The 20,489-nt window shown below is 42.0% G+C and overlaps 1 protein-coding gene across 2 annotated transcripts in view; it reads right to left on the bottom strand.

Annotated features, from left to right (window-relative positions):
* Nucleotides 1–1,172: 1,172 nt before the first annotated feature.
* Nucleotides 1,173–20,489, bottom strand: part of SNAP25 (synaptosome associated protein 25) — a 60,575-nt gene continuing 41,258 nt past the window's right edge. Inside the window, exons 5-8 of one of the 2 annotated variants that reach the window (XM_027748039.2) lie at nt 12,743–12,860; nt 8,588–8,713; nt 6,384–6,528; nt 1,173–2,502 (exon numbers count right to left, since the gene is read on the bottom strand). In XM_027748039.2, the coding sequence (XP_027603840.1) occupies nt 2,434–2,502; nt 6,384–6,528; nt 8,588–8,713; nt 12,743–12,860 (458 nt within the window). In that variant the 3' untranslated portion in view covers nt 1,173–2,433. Of the gene's footprint in view, nt 2,503–6,383; nt 6,529–8,587; nt 8,714–12,487; nt 12,606–12,742; nt 12,861–20,489 lie in introns of both variants that reach the window. The other variant, XM_027748038.2, reaches the window with a different exon arrangement.

Below are 20,489 nucleotides of genomic sequence, written 5' to 3'. Positions count from 1 at the left end.
TGCAGTGGAGGAGGATACAAAGACAGATGCAATGAAACATTTCAATATTTCTATCCTTTAAGCTTTCCATTTGGGAAAAAGTTCCAATAGTTGGGGGTTTGATCTTTGTTCAAGACAAAAACAGATGTCAAAACGTGTTCCTTCACAGTGACAGCTATATTTTTGATCAGCTTTAATGGAGTTATGATCTTCAGATAGAGAGTGCATTCTTGTCTAACGTGAAAATAATACCTCCATTAATATCTTCATTACTTTCTTATGTATTTCTTGCCCTTTGCAATTATCCTTGTGTTTTTGTGTTCCCATTCTGATGCATGTTCCAGGGTGATTATTGCCCTCCCTCAGCAGGGTTTGACATTGCAGAAGGATTGTGCTGTCACAAATATTAGAATCCCCAAATGCACAGGATTGGAAATGGCCAGCAGATTAAAAATGTGTTGCTTGAAGTTTATTCTTTGGTTTGAAGTAGTGGGGGGAAATATTTGCATAAATGAATTTTTAATAGGTACTAAAAATAAAAAACTGCTAAAGAAAATGTAGCTTGTCTGCATTATCATGCAATTTTAATTATGCAAGCATTTATGTTCTTTGTGTATTTTGACTTACGGCCATGTGAGACACATGAGTGAACTGTCACTCAGGCAGAATTAATTATAATTTGTCCATATAGGGGAAAAAACCCTGGGAAAATGTGATAACACTTTTCATTGGCAGCAAACCCTAGTTGTTGTTAGTCACTTGAGAAAATTATTCTTAGCAGACTGTAGAAATTCTGTGGTTCAAATACACCCTAAAAAAAGGTGTATTAGCACGTGGCTACATCCACTGCAGGAATAGACCTTAACAACTAAGGAACTGTATCCTTCTGTACCATAACACTTATTTCATTTTCTTCTTTCCCTTGAACAAGAGAAAATATTTTGATTCAGTGTTTGGCAATCCAAGGCAGGTTATTTAAAATAATATTCACTCGGAATGTACCGAATGTAAAATGCTGTTTTTAGAGTGGTTACTTGCCTACAGTATTGCAAATCAAAATCTTCACTTTCCCACATGTCACAGAACCAGTTTGTAAAGGGTCTTTAGACTTTGTTCTTCTCCTTTTCCCAGGTAAGTGGCAAATAACTACTTGTCACTGACACAGGGCAACAAATGGATAAAGCAAGCATGGATTCTGAGATCTATAATTTTTAATAATTTTTAAACTAGCTACAAAATGTCAATCACTTCACAAACTGACAGGAGACATAAGGAATTTTTCATATTACATGCTGTAAATGATATTTATCTCACAGTTTATCTAGAGTTCATTCATTTAGGTTTTTTAATTATTTTTTTTTTAATTGTCAGCTACTAAACATCTCAGCGATTTGGTGTGCATAGCTCTAGGTAAGCAACAGAGAACTGTACTGAGAACAAACCACATGGGGATAGCAACTAGTAAGAGAGAGCCTTATAAAAATTACATTTCTTTGCACCATTTCATATGGTTGTTGTTTCCTCCAAAAGATAAGTCTTCAAAAGCAGCAGACAAACCCAATATATTACACTTATTTCTTTTTGTCTTTGACGTATTTTCAGCCAAGCTTTTATTTTGCTGGCAATGGCTAAATGGTGAGTGCCAAATCCCTCCTTTTTTTTTTTTTTCATAATTAAAAAAAATGATCATGATTAATAACTATATATATATCAACAAGAAAAAAGTGGCACAACTGCAAACTTGCTGGTATAACATAGTCCCAAAAGAGTCCGAATACTGAGCATGCTTTTGTTGTCATTGTTGGTGTGCTACTGCCATGGGAAAATTCTTGTTTAAGTAGGAGTCTAAAAGTCTATTTATTCCTCATGCATAAATGCATAAATCACATCACTTTTTAGTGCAATGCTTGTTATAGTAATATAATTCCACATTGTCTAATCATGAAATCATAACAACAGATAATGGCAATGAAGAACTGAAGACAGCAGGTTTAAGTGCTTAAACATCATGATACCCAAAGACAGGAGCATGGCAGTAGCTCTGTGGAATGTCACAGTTTTACAAGAACAATACTGTATATTTAAAGGTTAACAGCACGTTTAGCATTCCAACAGTGTTGTCATTCAGCAAACATCATTAAAAAAAAAAATAATGAGGAGAGGAGGAAAAAAAAAGGAATCCAAAACAGAAACAAGGAAAGGAAAAACCCCAAAAAACATCATAGTGAGCTATAGCCATCAAATCAGCACTATGTACAACCTTTGGAAAGAAAGATATCTAGAAAAAAATAATTACAAGTATCATTTTTGGAAAAGCTGACAAACTACACAGGACAACATTTACAATGGGGCTGATATGTGCATGTGTGCAAACCTAGTAGATAAATACCATGATAAAAGCATGAAGGTGCTGCCCTGTTGGGCAGCATTAAAAGGAAATGCACTTCACTGCATTTAACCGCTGCCCAGCATCTTTGTTGCACGCTGGTTGGCTTCATCAATCCTGGTTTTGTTGGAATCAGCCTAGGGAAACACAAAGCAAAGAAACAGATGAGTGCAAGGAAGAAAGAGAAGAGACACTGCTGTAGTTTTGGGCTTGGTCAGGGAAAAAAAAAAACAAAACCAAAAAAAAGCTTGGAAGTACCAGAAAGCTGCTTTTTATAGAGGTATTGTGGACCCAAAAGGAAATCACAGATTTGGTGGGTTTGTGACACTTCATGTAGCCTTTGAGCAGAGCTTTTGTGTTTGTATTCAGCTTTACTGAACTGCTGGGAATGCTGTGCCAGGCCTGTGGCTGGTGCTGTTGATTGTACTGGTGGCACTGATGTGCTGGATTCATGAGAACTGGTGGTGTGCATGTAGACTTTGCTGGTGAAAAGCTTCAGTACCCTCTAAGATTCAGTGGACCCTCTGTCCTAATTTAGATCACCAGGCATGCAGTCAAAACTAAAATTTGGGTCAGTGTAGATAATCTCTGGAGCTGAGAATGAAGATCATTTCATTAGGGAATGCTGGCAAAGAGAAATTTCTTTGGAAAGATCAGCCTGGACATCTTTGCTCTACGTATGAAAGGAAGGGAATAGGTAGGAGTGATGCCAGTACTCCAACAAAGTTCACCAGTATAGTTGCAAGACAAATTAACCTCTCTCATTGGGCAGCAGCATAAACAGGAATTAAGGAAAAGCAGGGATTCTACTGTTAGTTGAAGCAATCAACTGGAATTTTGATGGTTGGACTGGATGATCTTAAAGGTCTCTTTACAGGTTTCAATATAAAATGCTGTTAATAAAATGGCACCACTTGGGAGGTTTGGGAGTTCTCTGTGAGTGGGAAGACACTTTGGCCATTTCTGTAGCTCTGCAGAAGTTGGTTTTGGAGACTGAAGACGTTGTTTTAGCTGACAAAAACTGGCAGAGCTCCATTCCAGGCCCACGTTGCCATGCCTACTTACTCTAGCAGAGGGACTAGATAGAACATAGTTTCAGTTTTTAAAATCAGACCTGTGGGAAAGGTGAGAGTTGTGTTGCTGCTTTAAAAGCATGAGCTCACATAGCAAACTCTTTTCTGTGGTTTGATGGCTGCATTTTGTTAGTTTTGATGATTGTTCCCACATCTCTGGGGTGTATCCAAATTGCACAGGTTTATTTTAAATCTCCAATTTGAAACAACAGAATGGTGAAGCAACGCTCACAGATGCATTTAAAAATCCTTTAAAAATGTTTATACCGATGTGCAATAAATCAGTCTGAAATATCTGGGGGGTTTCTCCATAATTGTTTTGGAGAATGCTATATGGGATGTGTATTTATAGTGCAGTGGCATGTGCCAGATACTCAACAAGTGTAAATCAGCAAAATTACTCATTACAAGCCACACTCCTTTATTTTAGCCATGAGTTTGACCTTGTCTGCCACAGGACAATTTTGTGTGCTTTTGCCAAAAGGCTACCTAAAAAGTTAATGGTTTTGGAAGCAGCTACATTTGTGATGAAATGCATGAGTATTTATTGAATATTGATGAAACATCGTGTTCCTAATGATATTTAGACCTTAGTATCTGGTGGATGAAGTTGCATGGAAGGCAGTGGGAGTCTTTGTGCAGACCTTCCCACCTAGGTCAAGACAGAATGCTTTAGGCCCTTCCTACTTTCCTTCCAGCCTCCTATGTATGGCTTCTTTTAGGGCCAGGCTCTTCTGGTGGTGATGTCTGTGTGATTGCTCTGGTTTGGATGCAGGCATCCAGTTGAACATAAATCCTCCAGGAGCATTTGGGTTAGCTTTGTCATGCACCCCACAGTGTGCCAGCCACGGGTCTTTCTAATGGTCATAACTGATCCAAAACACAGTGCTCCAGCAGGTCAGGAAAAGAGAACAACCCTGGCAATGCTGTATGCCCACCACCAGCTAGGGATGATGGTCTCTTGGCACGTTTCATTGCAGAATGGCTCTGTGTGCATTTGTGGTTTCAGCTAACCATCAGCTCTGTCTTTTATAGAGGTTTTCCCCAATATATTGTGTTTCTTTTTCTAGCCTCTCATTCCTGTCTTCTTACTCTGAGAAATTTGGCAGATTTGCACTAGGACTGAAGACTGTCTTGTTTTTGTGCCGCTCTTGTGACGACTCCTCTGTGTACAACACAAATCCATCTTCCACAAATGTGCCACTGTTCCTTAGCCAAGGGCCCTGGGTGACAAGGCCTTCCTGAGAGGCTGGATTTAATGAATCCCATCAGCTGCCAATGTTATTGTGCCACTGCTGTATGAAATGGAAAACTGTAGGAAGAACACACAGATGTGGAAGGCCGGTCCCTCAGTGAGCTGGCTGCTCTCAGCATGTTCTGCCTGGAGCTTTGGCCCAGGTGCTTTATGTGCACAAAGGGCTTGGGCAATGTTATTAAAATCTGGATGTTTGCAAGCCTGGGCTGGTAGAACAGTGACCTGTTAGGCTTGCTGTATTTTGGAATAGTATCCTGCAGGCATGGGTAGGACACTGCTGATTTCCATCCACAGGGCACATCTCCTGCCCCTGTGTTATGACATGAGCAAGGATGGTATGAATAACAGCAGTAAATCCTTTCCCCCATTCTCCTAGTTTTCCCAGAAATATGAAATGGTGCAGAATGGCATCCCAGTAAGACTGTGTGTTTTCCAACACAGTCAAACAAACAGATGCAACTTTATAAAATAAAACTTCTGACTGATGCAAAGCCATGTGTTTTGTGGTGTCATGTGACTGTCTCCCTCTCAGGGATGAACTTCCAACCTTTAAGACAATTTATACTTTACCTAGTTTTCTCTGGAATCAAACTCCAGTAAGGAGAGCTCTCAGAGTGAATCACTCAGTGTAGTGTTTTTAATTTTTTTCATTAAGCTCTGATGTAGTTAATTGACATGAAAACCAGGCATGGGCACCCTGCTTGTGTGAGGATGCTTGCGTATGTAAGGAGGCTCAAGAGTACAAGCTCTGACCACTTAAGGTCAGAATTAACTCTAAGCACCCCATGTAAGTCCTTGGGTTAGATCCTCAGGTTGTGTAAATCTCAGCAGAAGTCGAATGTTGTGTTGATTTTACAGCAGATGAAGATCGAGCCTCTCATGTCACTTCAGCCTGGCTGTGCCTGTGCCTGGAGCTCTGCCAGTAGGAATGCAGATGGCTTGCAGATCGTGGGATCTGAGGATGGCAGCCAGGTTTGGAGGGGGCTGCTCTCTGCTTCAGAAATCTGCAGTGCAGGTCTGGCACTGGAATGGTGCTCTCTGCCTTTGGAGGTGGTGATTTTGCAGCAGTAGTGCTGAGCTTTTCTATTTCAGTGGGGCCGTGTGGGGCCCAATTATGTGTAAATACACAAACACACACACACACCTCCCAAGAGAGCAAGTAGATCTCTGTCCTAATGTTGTTATAAGCAGGCAGCACGACAAAACTGGCTGCACTTTTACCATACAGCAAAACCTTGCTTAATAAATCCCCATCCTCTTTTGGGAACTGATACTCCAAGCAGGTGATCTAATCCTGAACTGCTCATGGAGTTTCTGAGGAAGGAAAAGTCCAAGAAGGTTTAAAACCTTCCAGGAAAGGCCAGGGCATTCAGACCCAAAGCTCACAGTTCTGCATAGCTCAGGGCACTTCTTGTTTCCCAGAGCTGTTGCAGAAGGAGCCTTGATGTGTCCTAAGGGGTCCCCTTGCAGTTGTTGCCTGGTAAACTCAACAGCGTGGGTTCGACCCAGCCTGTGCTGGAGGCTCCTAAGATCCACAGCAGCAAGCTCTGCTTTGGCCCAAGGATTTGGAGGGAGAAGAGAGGAGCTCTAGCAGCTATTTCTGTTCCTTTTCCTTCTCCAAGCTGAAAAGGAACTGCAGAAGGGAAAACACAGCCCCTTTTGGGGTCATCGTAGGAATGGCAGCTCTTACCTTCTCCATGATCCTGTCAATCTGGCGGTTCTGTGTGTCGATCTCGTTGCCCATGTCCAAGGCCATGTGACGTAAATTGCCAATGATGCCGCTGACCTGCTCGAGGTTCTCATCCATTTCATTTTCCCGGGCATCGTTTGTTACCCTGGGAGCAAAACACCAATTCTTTAAAGCAGAGGCAGGAGATTCCCTCTGAAACTGTGATTCACCTGAAACCTCCCCTGCATCCTCCATCACTTGTCACCTGAGGAGCAGCTGCTGTGCCCAGCTTTGAAGAAAAGGGATTAATAAGCAGCTTGCCTGAAAAACATTGCATGCTCATTTTTTGGATGTTGGGGTCAATTGTCTGGGTTCATCACTGCTCCATTTATACTGCTCTTACTAGAAGTGTTGCTGTCTGAGCTTGCCTGTGCCACAAACTGCACCTGTCTGCAGTGATCATCCTTCTCGAACAGAGAATGAAAGGATGGCCTGTTTGGATCTGTGTGTGGTTAGAGTTCATGGGAAGTGCTGGAGGGCGGTGGAACTACAGCTATTCCAGGTCCTCTCCTTGAAGTGCACACAGCTAATGGGAACTGTCCAGTCCTCTTATGCTTGGGGCTCACAGACACGTTGTGGAAGAATTGCTTCAGCTGTGAAAATCCTCACCTAACATCCTATTTATTTCACTGTAGTTCTGGTAAATGACAGAAGCAGCTTCTCTTAGTAAAGATCTTCTGTCTGTCATTCTTAGCACTGTCTTTTGCAGTTGCTTGCTTTTTGGAACAAAACACTTAAGCCAAGGCCCAGCTCAACTCTCCAGTGACTCCAGAGGCATGGGGTGACTGACACTGGGAAAAGCAAGGTCCATGGGTCCCACTCAGAGAATCCCTACTTTGTGCCTCTTCATGTAGGTGCCCAAAGGGTGCTTCAGGTTATTTGCAGGACAATTAATATTATGTAGCATAACTTCCTTCACTGCTATATTGTGATCATGTCCCAGCCTTCATTTTGGTGGGGCTGCCATCCAGAAATTAAAAACAAGTGAATGGCAGACCCAGCAAACTTAAATGGCAACTCCATCCCACGCTCCAGATTGCATGACAGCATTGTTTCTATCACACTGATTTCCCTTTATCACAGCAGCCAAAAAAATAAGTGGATAATAGTTTTTGGAAAGATAATTACTTATTAATCCAGTGTCCTTAATCTTCAGAGATCAAAGCTTTGCCTACTGGAATGCCGTTATCCATTCAGCTGATGACATTGTCATCTAAATGATGCTCCATACGCACTGTAATCAGTAGGTGCTTATTGCTGGATCCCTGTGCACTGGGGGAAGTTTGCAGTGTGGTTGCCATTGGTAGAGCTGTTTGTTTCCAACCAGCTTTCATTTGAGAGCTCAGGAATTCTCACTATGTTGGGGCTTTACAGCCTCTGAGGAACGGGGCACCATTCCCCGTTCAGCGAGGTTTCCTGGATGCTTATGAGCAGGGAAGGGGCACACCCCTGGTTAAAAGTGTACTTCAAATTCTGTGCTTGGCTCGGTGCTCTGGCAGGAAACCTGGGGCTTTTCTCTTGTTGAAAAGAAAGGAGGGGCTGCTGGGTGCTTTAGTACCTCTTCTGGCAAGGGTGGATAACGGGCACTGCATGCCTTGGGACATAATGGCAATAAACTAGTGTTTATCTGACACTTCGTTTCTAAGGCGTTTGATGACTGTCATTAATGAGACCCATAATAAGGCCCCTAGGAAAAGTGTTCATGCAGGGAGCTGGAGTGCAGAGGACAGTGCTGACTGACCATGGCTGCCTGCACCCTCACAGTGCTGCTGTGAAACAAATAAATAGATATTCTATTTCATTATTGCCCAAATCTGGGCACTCAAGGAGGAAGGTTTAGGACTGTGTTTTCAAACATCTTCTGGTTCTCTGGGCCAAGACTCTTAGTTCGAGGATTTCCAGCAAGGTAACCATCCTTTGCACCAACTCCAGGGAACTACAGGGCCAGGGAAGTCACTGGACACAATAAGCCTTTAGTACCTGGGTTACTCACCAACGACCTGAAACCCCAGCACCCACCACTTGGTGGAAAACTGTCTCCATCTTCTTACCCAGCACCACTGAAGGAGTTAATGAGCATCACAGAACTCATGACCATATGGAAGAAATCTAAATATATCAGTGACAAGGAGAATAGAGAGAGAACAGTGGATCCAAAGGCTCACCTGCGGATAAAGCCACCACTGATGGCCATCTGCTCCCGCTCATCTACGACACGTGCGGGCTGGCTGGCTACAACACCATCCTGGTTATTGCCCCAGGCCTTTTTGTAGGCATCACTTGATTTGAGCCTATGCAAAAAACACCATGAGTAACAAAGCATCAAGTGGACAAATGCAAAACTCTTTACCTCTCCAAGCTAAAAGCTGAATCAAGCAAATGAGTTTTCAGATAGAGGGTCGTTGGTTGTATACCGATATATCATAGCCCTGAGCAAAACGAGGGCGTTGGTTTTTGTTCGTTTTTTTACTTTGCTGCCACAACAACAGTGATGGTCAGAGGTTTAGTTTCCAATAGGGTGAATTGCAATTGTCAAGTCTACAACACTGCACACAAGTTTTTTGGATGTTGACTTAGTATCCAGAAAGAAGGAAAATTTAAAAAAAAAAAAAAAAGAAAAAGGAAAAAATAAAAAAGAAGAAGAGAAGAAATACAGATAAGTAGAAAACATTGTTTCGTTTCAGTGACACATATGTTTTGACATCAAACACAGAGAACGTACTGGCAGACAGACATAAAAACAGAACTGCCAAGTATAGTGTGTACATCACATCACAGCAACACACCCTCTTAGAGAAAAACAGATTTGGCTACAATTTAACAATTTACCATGCAGAATATTGAGCTTCTGTTGATATGTTTTCAATATGTATGTGGCATAGTAGGCATTTAAAGCCACTGACCTTTCCCAAGGTGATTTGGGGATGATTTTATCGTAGGGTTCATTAGATTTTTCAAATAATATATCGGTACTTGAGAATAGTAATCATACATCGACAGTTGATGTACAAACCTTTGTCCACAGAGACAAAAAGTAAAATAGGCAGAAATGAAATGAGTGCAGGAGAAAATAAAAGATACGAGCAATCTAGCATCAGAAAGGGAAGTTTTTCTACATTTTTTTTCGTGCACCAGCTACAGGCATGAATAAGAAGTAAAGCATTCTCACTAAGCACAGTTGCCCCAATAGTTCATCATACCCTTAGTGCATCAGCAGTAACAGCCTTCACAATAAGCAAGACACAGGCAAAAATGGATCATCACTTCCTTCGGGAGTTTTAAACCACAGGACTTATTAAATATAGCCTAGCAACTTGTTATATTTGTTCTTCATGACAGTTACATTAACTTTCAGAGAGCCATTTTTGACTGAGCTGCCGTGGATAGAAAATTAAAATCCAGGCACACCTAGAGTGGCAGATTGACATGTGCAGCTTATTTAGGATCATCAGATGAGACTGAACACTTTAACAGGAGGGTGTGAGTGTTTGGAGTCCACAGGTATAAGTTCTTGATTTTTTTTTTCCTAGAAATGGAACAGTTTCCAAAAAACTGTAGGGAACTGCAAATCTCTGTGGTTTCTCTGTTCTTTGGTCAGCTCCAACCCATCATATAAACAGCCCCGTGGCTTGGATTTTGGGGAAGGAACTGAATGTGCTTCTGGGGGATTTGGGAAAGGACATGACAACCCCATCTTTGGTGTTATGTTCTCTCCATGCCCCCTGAAGCAGCTCAGTTTTAAATGGGCCTGAAGATGTGTTGTATGCTACGATATAGAATTAAAATATAGATTAAAAGAGGATCTTTCATCTGTTTTGTAGCTTATGTCCTGTCAAAGTTTGTGAGGACTTAAAAAGATGATGGTTGGCTTGTTTAATCTTAGATGTCTGAAACTATACATCAGCTTTGGCATTACTAGAAATGAGTAAATGAGTCATTCTCTTGCTGCAGATACCATTACGGGGGTTTGCCTGTTATTTAGACCTGTGCAACTTTGAGAGTGAAACAGTCTTTGTGTTTGGGGTAAGTGATCTTATACACCCAGAATCTGATCTCTGTTTTCTCATGGACTTCCAATAAAAGTCAACAGATGGAGCCTGGGTCTGCTCGTGGTCAATAGTAGTTGTCCTTTTGAATGCAGCTTGGTCAAAGTTTCATGCCATGGGCATTTTGAGTCCCCTGAGGATGTAGGATCAAGCCTTATGTATTGGTAAGGCTCACAGAGTCGTACTTTCACTGTGCCTCAGGGTACAGTTATGTGGGAAATGGTTAATCTTTTTTAAATACATGCCATTCGTCTCCCACCAGCCAGAAGAGCACTGGTGGATCATGGTGATTCTGATGCCCAGAACTGTGTGGATTTCTCTCCCTCCTACACTCCACTCCTCAGAACATCATCTCATTTGTACCAGTTGAGTCCTGGCATAGAGACTCAAGGAACAGTCTCTAAAAGCCTTGTTCATCCACACTCTGTTTCTGAACACTGGTTGGCAATGCTGCTTTATGAAATCTGGCTGCAGACTGCCAAGGTCAGAACACTGCCTTGGAGAAGGGGAGAGACACCCTTACGAACCAATGTCCCCCACATGGCACGCACACAGTGTCTTCCTGTTCTTGCAGCCTGGCACTGCAGCCCTAGTGAAGTGGCAAATGTTTTAAGGCCACGTGTCAGGTGCTAATCCCTTCCCTGTCACATGTCTGGCTGTCAGTTCTGAGCTGTTACAGCTTGTACAGTGTGGGAGATGTAAAGTTTCTGCTGCATTTGTACCTGCAGCTCTTCTGCATCAGGTCCTCTGGCTAAAGCCTGTCTTAGATAAAAACCTGATACAGGCAGTCCTGCTGACTAAGGCTCTGTGTGTGTGTGTGTAGCTCTTCCCATTTCTCCTACCCTCTCTCCCACTGTGCACACCAAGGCAATAGTACACATATTTTGGGTAAAATGTTTACCCCAAAAAAGTATTCAGGGTTTGGTACACAAGAGCAGAACTGATTTTGTTTTAAAGTATCTGCATTGTGTCCCAAGGGAATTAACTTCAAAATAAATGTGATTGATAAGGCAAAACCCCAGTCTTGCTGTTCTGATTTTTGGCAAAATACCCCTAAACTCTACGGCAGCTCTTTCCTTTGGTCTTGATAATCGTGGTAGGATCAGACTTTGGCTGTGAACACAGTATCACGCAGAAAGGGAGTTCAATACTCAGAACTAGTGCTCTCTGCTTTCCTTCCTGCACAATCTCTGGCCAACCATTTCTGCCAGCTTTCCCTGTAACCTGGTTGCATGCCGACTCACTGCATGCTGGATTTGCCATTCCTCAAGGACTTGGGGTTGGTCCACTTTGTCCCCGGTCTCCTCCACCCGCATAACCGCGCATCGCATTTCCGTTTGGCATTTAAAACAAGCTTTGCATTACTTGGAGGACGGTTTCGTTCAAGTGTGATGGCATGCAAGCAAATTCGATGCATTTCAACATTTCTGCTTAGTGTACGTGCTACCCAAACCAGAGGAATTTGGCATATTCAGGTTTTCTCAAATTTTTTTTGCCTGTGGCAGGATGAAAACCAGTTCAAGTTGGGTTCCAATTATGAAACATCTCTTTGGAGAGCGCATCAAGGGCTATTTCTGTTGAACAATGAAAAAAAGGTGTGATTTTCATCCACAATTTTGAGTAATGTTTAGTACAACCTCTTCTGCAGTTTTTCAGCTCGTTTGGTTATTAAACTTGTGAAAATATGCTTCACAATTTAGGGTGTCCAGGAATAAGGTAGCCCCAGTGTTTTTGTTCGCTGGAAAATGGAACCACTGAGTACACTTTGTGTAAAATGTTGAAACTTTTACCATTAAAAGGTGTGGACAGTGAAGCTTTCACTGCAGTATGCCTGCTTTTAATGCATCTACAGTAACTCCCAGTCGGTTGTCTATGCTATGAGATGGATGCATTTGAACCAGAATCGTTCTTTCTGCATGCCACATGCTCATCCTGTCCATGTGCCTAGCAAGGATGAGCTTCACAAGGCCTTTGGGATCAGCCTTAAGTGCTCAAAGAGATGAGGCAGGCAGCACCTACTTGTTACATGGACAGACACAAAGACCACAGAATTTTCCTAGGTCCGTCAAATTCTTTTCTGCTTCTTTCATGTCCTTATTGATTTGGTCCATTCCCTCTTCGATGCGTTCCAGTTGTTCTGATTAAACACAAGTATTTTATCCCCACAGAATGAAGCAGATGGAAAAGGACAAAGAAAAAAAAGACAAAAACTTCAGACATTCACTGTGACAAAAAACTGGACACCACATAGCAGAGCCGGTACCCAGTACCTACTTGTTACAAGGACATATGAAAAGGCCACAGCATTTCCCTAAATCTTTTAAATTTTTCTCGGCCTCCTTCATGTCTTGGTTGATATGGTTCATGCCTTCTTCAACACGATCGAGTTGTTCTGGTCAGGACAAAGGGATGACAGTGTGGAATGAATTGTATTTTTGCTTGTTTGCTTTTGTCTTCAACAGAACATGAAAAATGACCATGTAGAACTGAGTTAATAATGACATTACAATGCATTAATCTGAGCTGATGCATTGCTGAAGGGATGTGGGCCGCACTGGATGCCAAAGATAATTCTTTTACTAGTGTGGGAAGAGTAAAACAAAGGAGGAATTTATTTGAAATATATTAATATCAACAAGATGTAATGATGTAGAAAGGAAGGGTTATAAAGCTCAAGGTCCAGAAACGTAATGCAATACATCCACTTACTAAGACACAGTGACATCCAGGAGAAAGAAAGATAGCGTTATTATTTTGCATTTATGTATGTTAATATAAGAGAAAAGATGTCCTTCCATGGAAAATACTTCAGTTACTTACGCTTACAAATACCTTGGAATTAGGTGGTTTTGGGCAGCACAATTGCTTGGATTAGTGAGTGATAGTGCTGGTAATAGAAGTACCAAAAACAGAGTGAGCATTTAAGGGCTTGTATCCATGTACCCCTTTTTCCAGAGGCTGAGGAAACTGAGACCTGCCACTTTGACTGGCACTGGATATTAATCTCTAATCTGAGAGTGGCCTCAGGGCTGGTTTTCTTTCTGGTGCAGAGGCTGCAAATCAGGAGTAACCCCAGTGAACACAGAGCAACTGAAACCTCTCCGGGAGCCTGATGCTCACTGGAAGAGAACACTGGCTGTGACATTCATTGTCCCTGTCCCCAAGTGACCTTATGAACACAGACATGGGGTGCAGACTCGTGTTTTCAGTGGGGTCACTTCTGCTTTGCTCCAGGGCAAGAAAAGCAGCACCAAGCCCAGTAACCAGTCCCATACAGACAACTCTCTCTCTGCTGGCATCAAACAGAATTTGGAGTATTTCCACCGAGGGCTGGCGATGGTGTTGGGTTTTCTTAGGGACTTGGTGGCTCAGAATAACTTAACATGTTTATTTCTTCACTATTAAACCTGGGGAAGGTGTCCTAGAGGAACAGAATGCCACAATGTAAAAGTTTAGGAAGGGATTCTCTGCTGATGTAAACAGATATGGATCCAGTGGGATCAGGGGTCTTATGGGGAGTCTGTGGTAGCAACAGCATTTTGCGTGGGTGGAAAGCCTCACCATTTCATGAAGGATAAATTCAAATACTACCCAGGATCAGAGAGTTACTTGGGAGTGACATTTCAATCCATTAAAAGCTGTAACTGTAGTTAAAGAGGCAAAGTCAAGGAATCCCAGTAAAACACAAACACATCCCTATTCACCGTATGGAATAGAAAAATACAGAATTAGACTGTAGAGGAAGGAACTAAGAGCACTGGTTATAGAAGGAATTTAATGTCATCCCTGATGTTAATTGAGTCCTATCCAGAAGAAAAAAAAAGGCATTTCAGAAGGAAAATCATATGCATATTGACGTCAGTACAAAGCTCCTCTTGACTTCTTTGGGAACATGAATAGGCCTAATTTCTTACTTAGGTTTCTAATAACAATCAAGGTTTAGATTTTCAAAGCTTTCTGGGGGATTTGGATACCCAGTTCCCATTAAAATTAATTTTATTTAATTAATTTTAATGGGAAACAGGCACCTCACCCCTCGAGGGCCTAGAAAATCCTGGCCTAAATTATTCAAGCTGAAATAATTCGAATATTGAACTTGTGCTCTTTGTTTAATTCTTGCATGAGACAGGGCTTTGAGAAGGAGAGGTGCCATGTCAGGATGGAGAGATGCATCTGCTTTTCAGGTGTCAGTTCTCATTCTCCTCATCTTGATGGGCCTGTCTCCTGACACCACAGGAGTTATTGATCCCAAATCCAAGGATATATTTAGAGGATCAGAGTTACCTGGCACTGTCCTCTAAAAGGGGCACATATCGTGTAAGCAAAGGATTGGGAAACTACGAAGGAAACCTGAGAGATGGACTGCACAAGTTCTGCCTGGTAAACTGCTGAGCTGAGAACCAGAAATGCAAGGTTGGATTGTTTCAGTGCACACTGTAATTTGGGCTTTAGCAGAAGCTTTGGTTCGTGTCTGTAGGTGCAGATTGTCAGTCTCATCAGAAATGGGAGTCTGTGGCAGAAGGGGATGCTCCTCCCAGTGCTCCTGCTCCTGCCTAACTCAGAGTCCTGCCTGCTCTTGCATAGTTGGGCAACTCTCGCTCTGGGAAGCAGCTGTGGGAGTGTGAGCTGGCTTTTATCCTGGTTCATGCAACAAGGTGGGAATTGCTCCATTTGTGTGGCAGACTCCCACCTCCTGCTTGCGAGAGCTGTGCTTGCAGAGCCCGTTCTCGGGTCTCAGTTCAAAGGCAGCTGTACCCACACGTGCATTTTGGCACTGGGCAGGACACAGCGTACTGACCTTTCTGCCACTGATTTTCCTGCTAGTCCTTCTCTAACCTTATCTGCCCAGCAGAAAACTCCAGGTAGGTCTGCAGGGATCAGTCCCAGATCTGCTACCGCTGGTGGCTTCCAGTCTAAGCTTGTTTCCTCGCCCAGATGCTCATTCTCTGAAGCCACGTGTGTAGTAGGGCCTTTTGAACTTTCTTTCCCTGTTCCTTTTTCTGCCTGAATAAATGAGTCCTAATTGAAGAGTAGATGTGACATGACTCAAACACTTTCATTTTAATTACAGCTCTCTCTGGAAACCTGACTTAATTCATCCTGCTTCAGGATTTGTGTGTGGTGCTTATGCTATTTCTGAACAGAAATGGGACCCACACTAATTTATCTGCCATTAAAGGAAACCTCATCAGTGTAAAAAAACCATGTCATATTTGTAGCCCAGAAGTCTAGACAGCTGGCTGCTGGTCCTAAAACCAGTTGTTAATGTCATTGGCTGGATTGTTAACTGGTTAAAATCAGCATAGTTATGCTGGCTTTGTGGAGCAACACCAATTTATACCTGTCAAAGTCCTGGTCCCACAGGCAAGGAAATAGATTCATGAGCCTAACCACAGTTATTGAGGCATAAATATTATAGTGGAATTAACTTAATGGGGTCAAGCTGGATTTGTTTTGGTATAACTGCTATTAAAGTCTGGCCCAGAATGAATCACTGCTGGTAGGAAATCAGATGGCTATCAAAAGGTTAATTTAATATCTGTTTTCATAGATCTTCCCTATTCCAATGTTCTATATTGTATTAAAGGTTTTAGGGAAGAGAGTCTGCTGGCATAAATTGCCATGAACCTACACAAAGTCATGCCTGTAAAGGATCATGTCCTTTGTCTCTCGTTTATAGAAGCACTTCAAGGTCAGAGTTTGACATTTTTTTTGACAGTTTGTTGCAATATTCTTTGAATATACTACATCTATCCTTATGTTTATGTATCATATATAAGAAAATTGGTGCTGCCTGGCAGCAGAATACAGAGGTAGGTTTCTTTTTGATTTCCTTCCGTTTTATTTTTCTCCAGTAAACTCTGGTAATTATTAGCCCTTTTTGCATATCGATACCCTTGGATGCCTGAGAACTTTCATTCCAAGGTAGTGACCGGAAATCTTCTTCCAGATCCTACAGCAAACTGATGGCATATCTTAGGACACCAAGAGGAATATTTTTTCACCTGTATCATTATACTTGTGAATTAGTTGTGTAAGGCAACTGGGGGACCACAAGCCAGTCCTGTTAGTTCTACCATAACATCGTGCCCTTTTGCCAGTGGGTCTTTGCCAGGATCTTCCATAACATCCTGGAAACTCCCCACTCTGTGACTGCTCTGGGGAAGGGGCTGGGAGAGGGAAGCTGTGGCAAGGGCATCCCTCAGCTGCTCCCGTGGCCTCCTGAGCAAACACAGCTGCAAAAGCATCTCACACAGCGTTGGATGCAGGACCAGAACAGGGCAAGTGTGGTGCTGCTCCACCTTTGCATCCCCAGCTGTAATTTGCAACAAATATTCCTTGACTGACGTCCAGGATCTGGGGCAGGTTAAATGTGGAGATGGGAACTTGCTCCTTTGCTTGGAGTATTGTGCAGTGAAGCAATTTCCACAAGGACAATTTTAATTAGAGGAAAATAAAAAAGGAAAAAAGAAAAAGGACGCCTTAAGAACACATTGTAATCATAATTGCATACAAGAGGGCTGAATTGGAAAGAGAGTCAGCAGATTAACTGCTTCCAATGCTACTCTGTGATCCCATTTTCCATAAAGGAGAATCCTATTGGAGCGTAGTACATTTCTAGGACAGCCTTTTCAGAAATCCTGAGTCTTGACCTGTCTGTGCTCTGAAAGGCACTGCAGAGCACAGGTAGGAATGGCAGAGAGCTGGCAGGGAGTGCTGGGAGCCCACGTGTAGCTCTGCTAAAAATAACAGGAGACAAGGCACAACCTGCTTTGTGGGGGTTCGTTTGCCTTTTGTTCTGCACTACAATTTCAACATAATTAATACCTTTTTCCCTGTAGAATCTGGAATAGTCATTAGTTACTTTTTATTTCCCTAATTATCCTTAACTCACACAAAACTGCCAAACTCACAATTCCTGCTAAAGAGGTCAGCTAGTGTGGGTACCATCACATGGTGCCAGTGCTTTTGCTCGGGGGGTTGCCCAGTTATTTCAAAGTTTTATCTCCCTTATCAACTTGATCTGGAGTAAGATCTGCTGGGTACATTCATCTGCTCCCTGTGTTCACTGGTTGTGCATTTGCTGTTGCTGGTGCAGGGAGAAAATTTCAATTTTCAATGAAATGACGTTTTCTTTGTCGCTTATCAAAGTTGTGGCTATTCCTCTATCTTGTCTTGGATGAGAAATGGCTGTGCTGCTACTGTTGTTATTGGAAAAGTTTCTCCCCTCCACCTCCTTTGGAGTACAAACCCCAAATCCTTTTGTAATAAACTGCATGAGGACATCATCACACACAAAAAAACGTCCTTGAAATCCTCCAAATCTCTGTCCCTACTGATACTCCCAGGTGAGAGGAGTTTCCTTTGGATGAGGAGAGTTACCATGGGACCCCTTCTATGTTAACAATTCAGGTTTGTTTTCATATTCCCACTTTGTACTCTCAGTTTCATTTCTACACTCTGCTTTTAACCTATATGCATCTAAATATTAACATTTTTCTAAATTAGCATGTTTTAAAGACATATTTAATGAAGCAGGGCAATTGCCACGGCTCAGTAATCCTTTGCAGCATGAAGGTTTTAGTGTAAAATGAAAACACTTTAAAGAGTTATATACGCATTTATATTTAAATCATTAATTAAGGAAGATTGACTAAAGGCCAGGTTTAAAAAAATGTAGCATTATGGATGCACATGGGGGCAGGGAAAGACTTTCTCACTGATGGAAAAAATCTCAGCAAGGAGAATCTGACCTCCTAGCTCCTTCCTGTGGGCTCCCCAGGGGAAGGACTGTGTTGAGCTGCTTTGGATGACAAGGCGTGGCTCAAAAAATGATAATTTGGTATTGCAGAGGGACAGTCCACTCCAAATCCCAGTGACTTCAAAGGGCACTGGGGGAGGTCTCCAGTTTTTATGGCAGCCCCATCCTCTGTGAAACAGGGGTAACACAAGCCCTTGTGAAGCTCCCCGTGTCTGAGGGTCGTGGCACACTCACTCTGTCGTGTGCTGCACAGCCAGCTGGGCTAAACCTTGGGGCAACAGGAGCTCGCCAGGCTGGCTTGGTTGTACAAACACTGGTATTGGGAAATTACCTGGACTTACTGCCTTTTATGATCCCAGAGACTTCTGCCTACTGATACCAGAAAATCAGTTCTGCTTTCTGTTATTTACATTGAATTGGCTCAGAGAAGTTTTCCTTGTAAAGTCTGTTTAACTTCCAAACAAGCAATTTTGTCAGGAAACCTAAAAACAGAGCTTCGAGCAACTGCAGAGATTAGATATTCTGCTTGCCGCCCACTGCAAAGATCAGTGTCATGTTTTCTGTATATTTAACACCTAATAATCTTAAGTGACTTGTGCAGTCAGCTGCAAAGAGATCACATGGCAGTGTTAGCAAATTATTTCCTTAATCTGATAATCTGCTGAGACATCCGTGAGCTGCACACATTGCACTAATTACAGAGGGTTCAAAGTCATCATTAGCGTGTTTTGCCCAGTAGTATAAGTCCTTTATTGCTAAAATAAAAAAAAAATAATCAGGAATTATTACACCTACATATTGCTAAAATGGAGAAAACTTAATTAGACATTTAGCATAGGAGAGTGGTTACAATATTCTCAGGGTTTGTAGCATTATTTGGCTGTTTTCCTTTAGAAACCCACACTGTATATAGTCATAAGCTAAATTTACTGAACCACTTAAGGCATGACCATAACCAATTTAAAGAGGCTCTGAAACTGTCTGATTCTTTCCTGTAGGTATTGACTCAGTGCATCTCTGACTGTACAATATATATTTCAGGTTTCACTGTCAATAAAAGTTTAACACTGAGTTCCCTGGACTCCCAAAGAGATGAGTGGGTTCAGTCTCAGCTCTTTGGCTCATCCAGATCGTCCTTCCTATCATGACCATGGAATAAATCATCAGACAAGTTTTGCACACAGGAGTTTAGCAATAGTAGAATTCCAAAATAACAAAACAAAAGTCGAGGTTAAAATCAAAATAATCCTCCCTAGCAATCTGTGGAAAAATAGCAGTTAAAGAACAGGAACAAGTTTTCTCAGGAACCACTAAAGTTTCTGCTGCTCTGCCTGTGAAATTATATTGCACGACACATCTGGATATTTACACTTCCTTTGACAATATTTGTGATTTATTACAGCTGTATAATTCCCTTCTGAAACAAAACACATTATTTAGACAGGTGCCATATCTGTTTCAACGTAGGTAATTTCTGGTTTTCTGTATTCAGTGATAGTTCTTTTACTGCCATTATTTTTCAAAGACAACAAAATATTCCCTCTAATATTTTTCTTGTCAAGACAAATTGATGTGACAAAATTTGGCTGGGTTAAATTCTTTTCTCTAAGGGGAGAGTGTGTGTGGGGGAAGAAACATTTCCTAATACAGTTTGGTGTCATGACATATAGTAAATAATAAGAATGGCCTTTGGGGGGCTGGTTTGATAGAGGGTAGCAGAAATTTATACTCTGTTGATTTATTGGAGACACCCTTTTGCTGTGGGTCTGCACCAAATGAAAAGTTATTAGTTCTACCGAGGGGAGGGGGGAAGGTACCTCCTTCTTTGTCATATTGTGAAGGGCCAAAATGTAATTTCCTGGAATGTATTGAATATATCAGGCTCTGGCTTTGTCATTGTCATCCACAGACAGGGAGTTATCTAAGCCTGACTCCTCCTATATGCTCAATTGTAATGAGCTGATTGTGCCACAGCTTTTAATGTTAAAACTCTGCCATCCTCACTATCATGTCTATACAAAAAGCAACTGAATTTTACACAAAGTAAACCTGTATTACCTCTTCTTGGCATGCATTTATTGCATGCCTTTCACTTGTGACTTAAACTAGGGGGACAATTCCGTAGCACCTGCGTAAATAATGCTGGATTTTACACTCATGGAGGCAAATCTTCTCATCATGTAGCTGGATCTTGACCCAAAGCTTGCTGAAATAAAGTGGTGATTTGGATGAGTTCAGCCTGCAGCTGTCTTTGACATT

Source organism: Pipra filicauda, unplaced genomic scaffold, assembly GCF_003945595.2.
Source record: "Pipra filicauda isolate LSUMZ 115617 unplaced genomic scaffold, ASM394559v2 scaffold77_size3566232_pilon, whole genome shotgun sequence".
NCBI lineage: Eukaryota > Metazoa > Chordata > Aves > Passeriformes > Pipridae > Pipra > Pipra filicauda.
The sequence above is the reverse complement of the archived record's forward strand: the minus strand, read 5'-3'. Positions and strand labels throughout refer to the sequence as shown.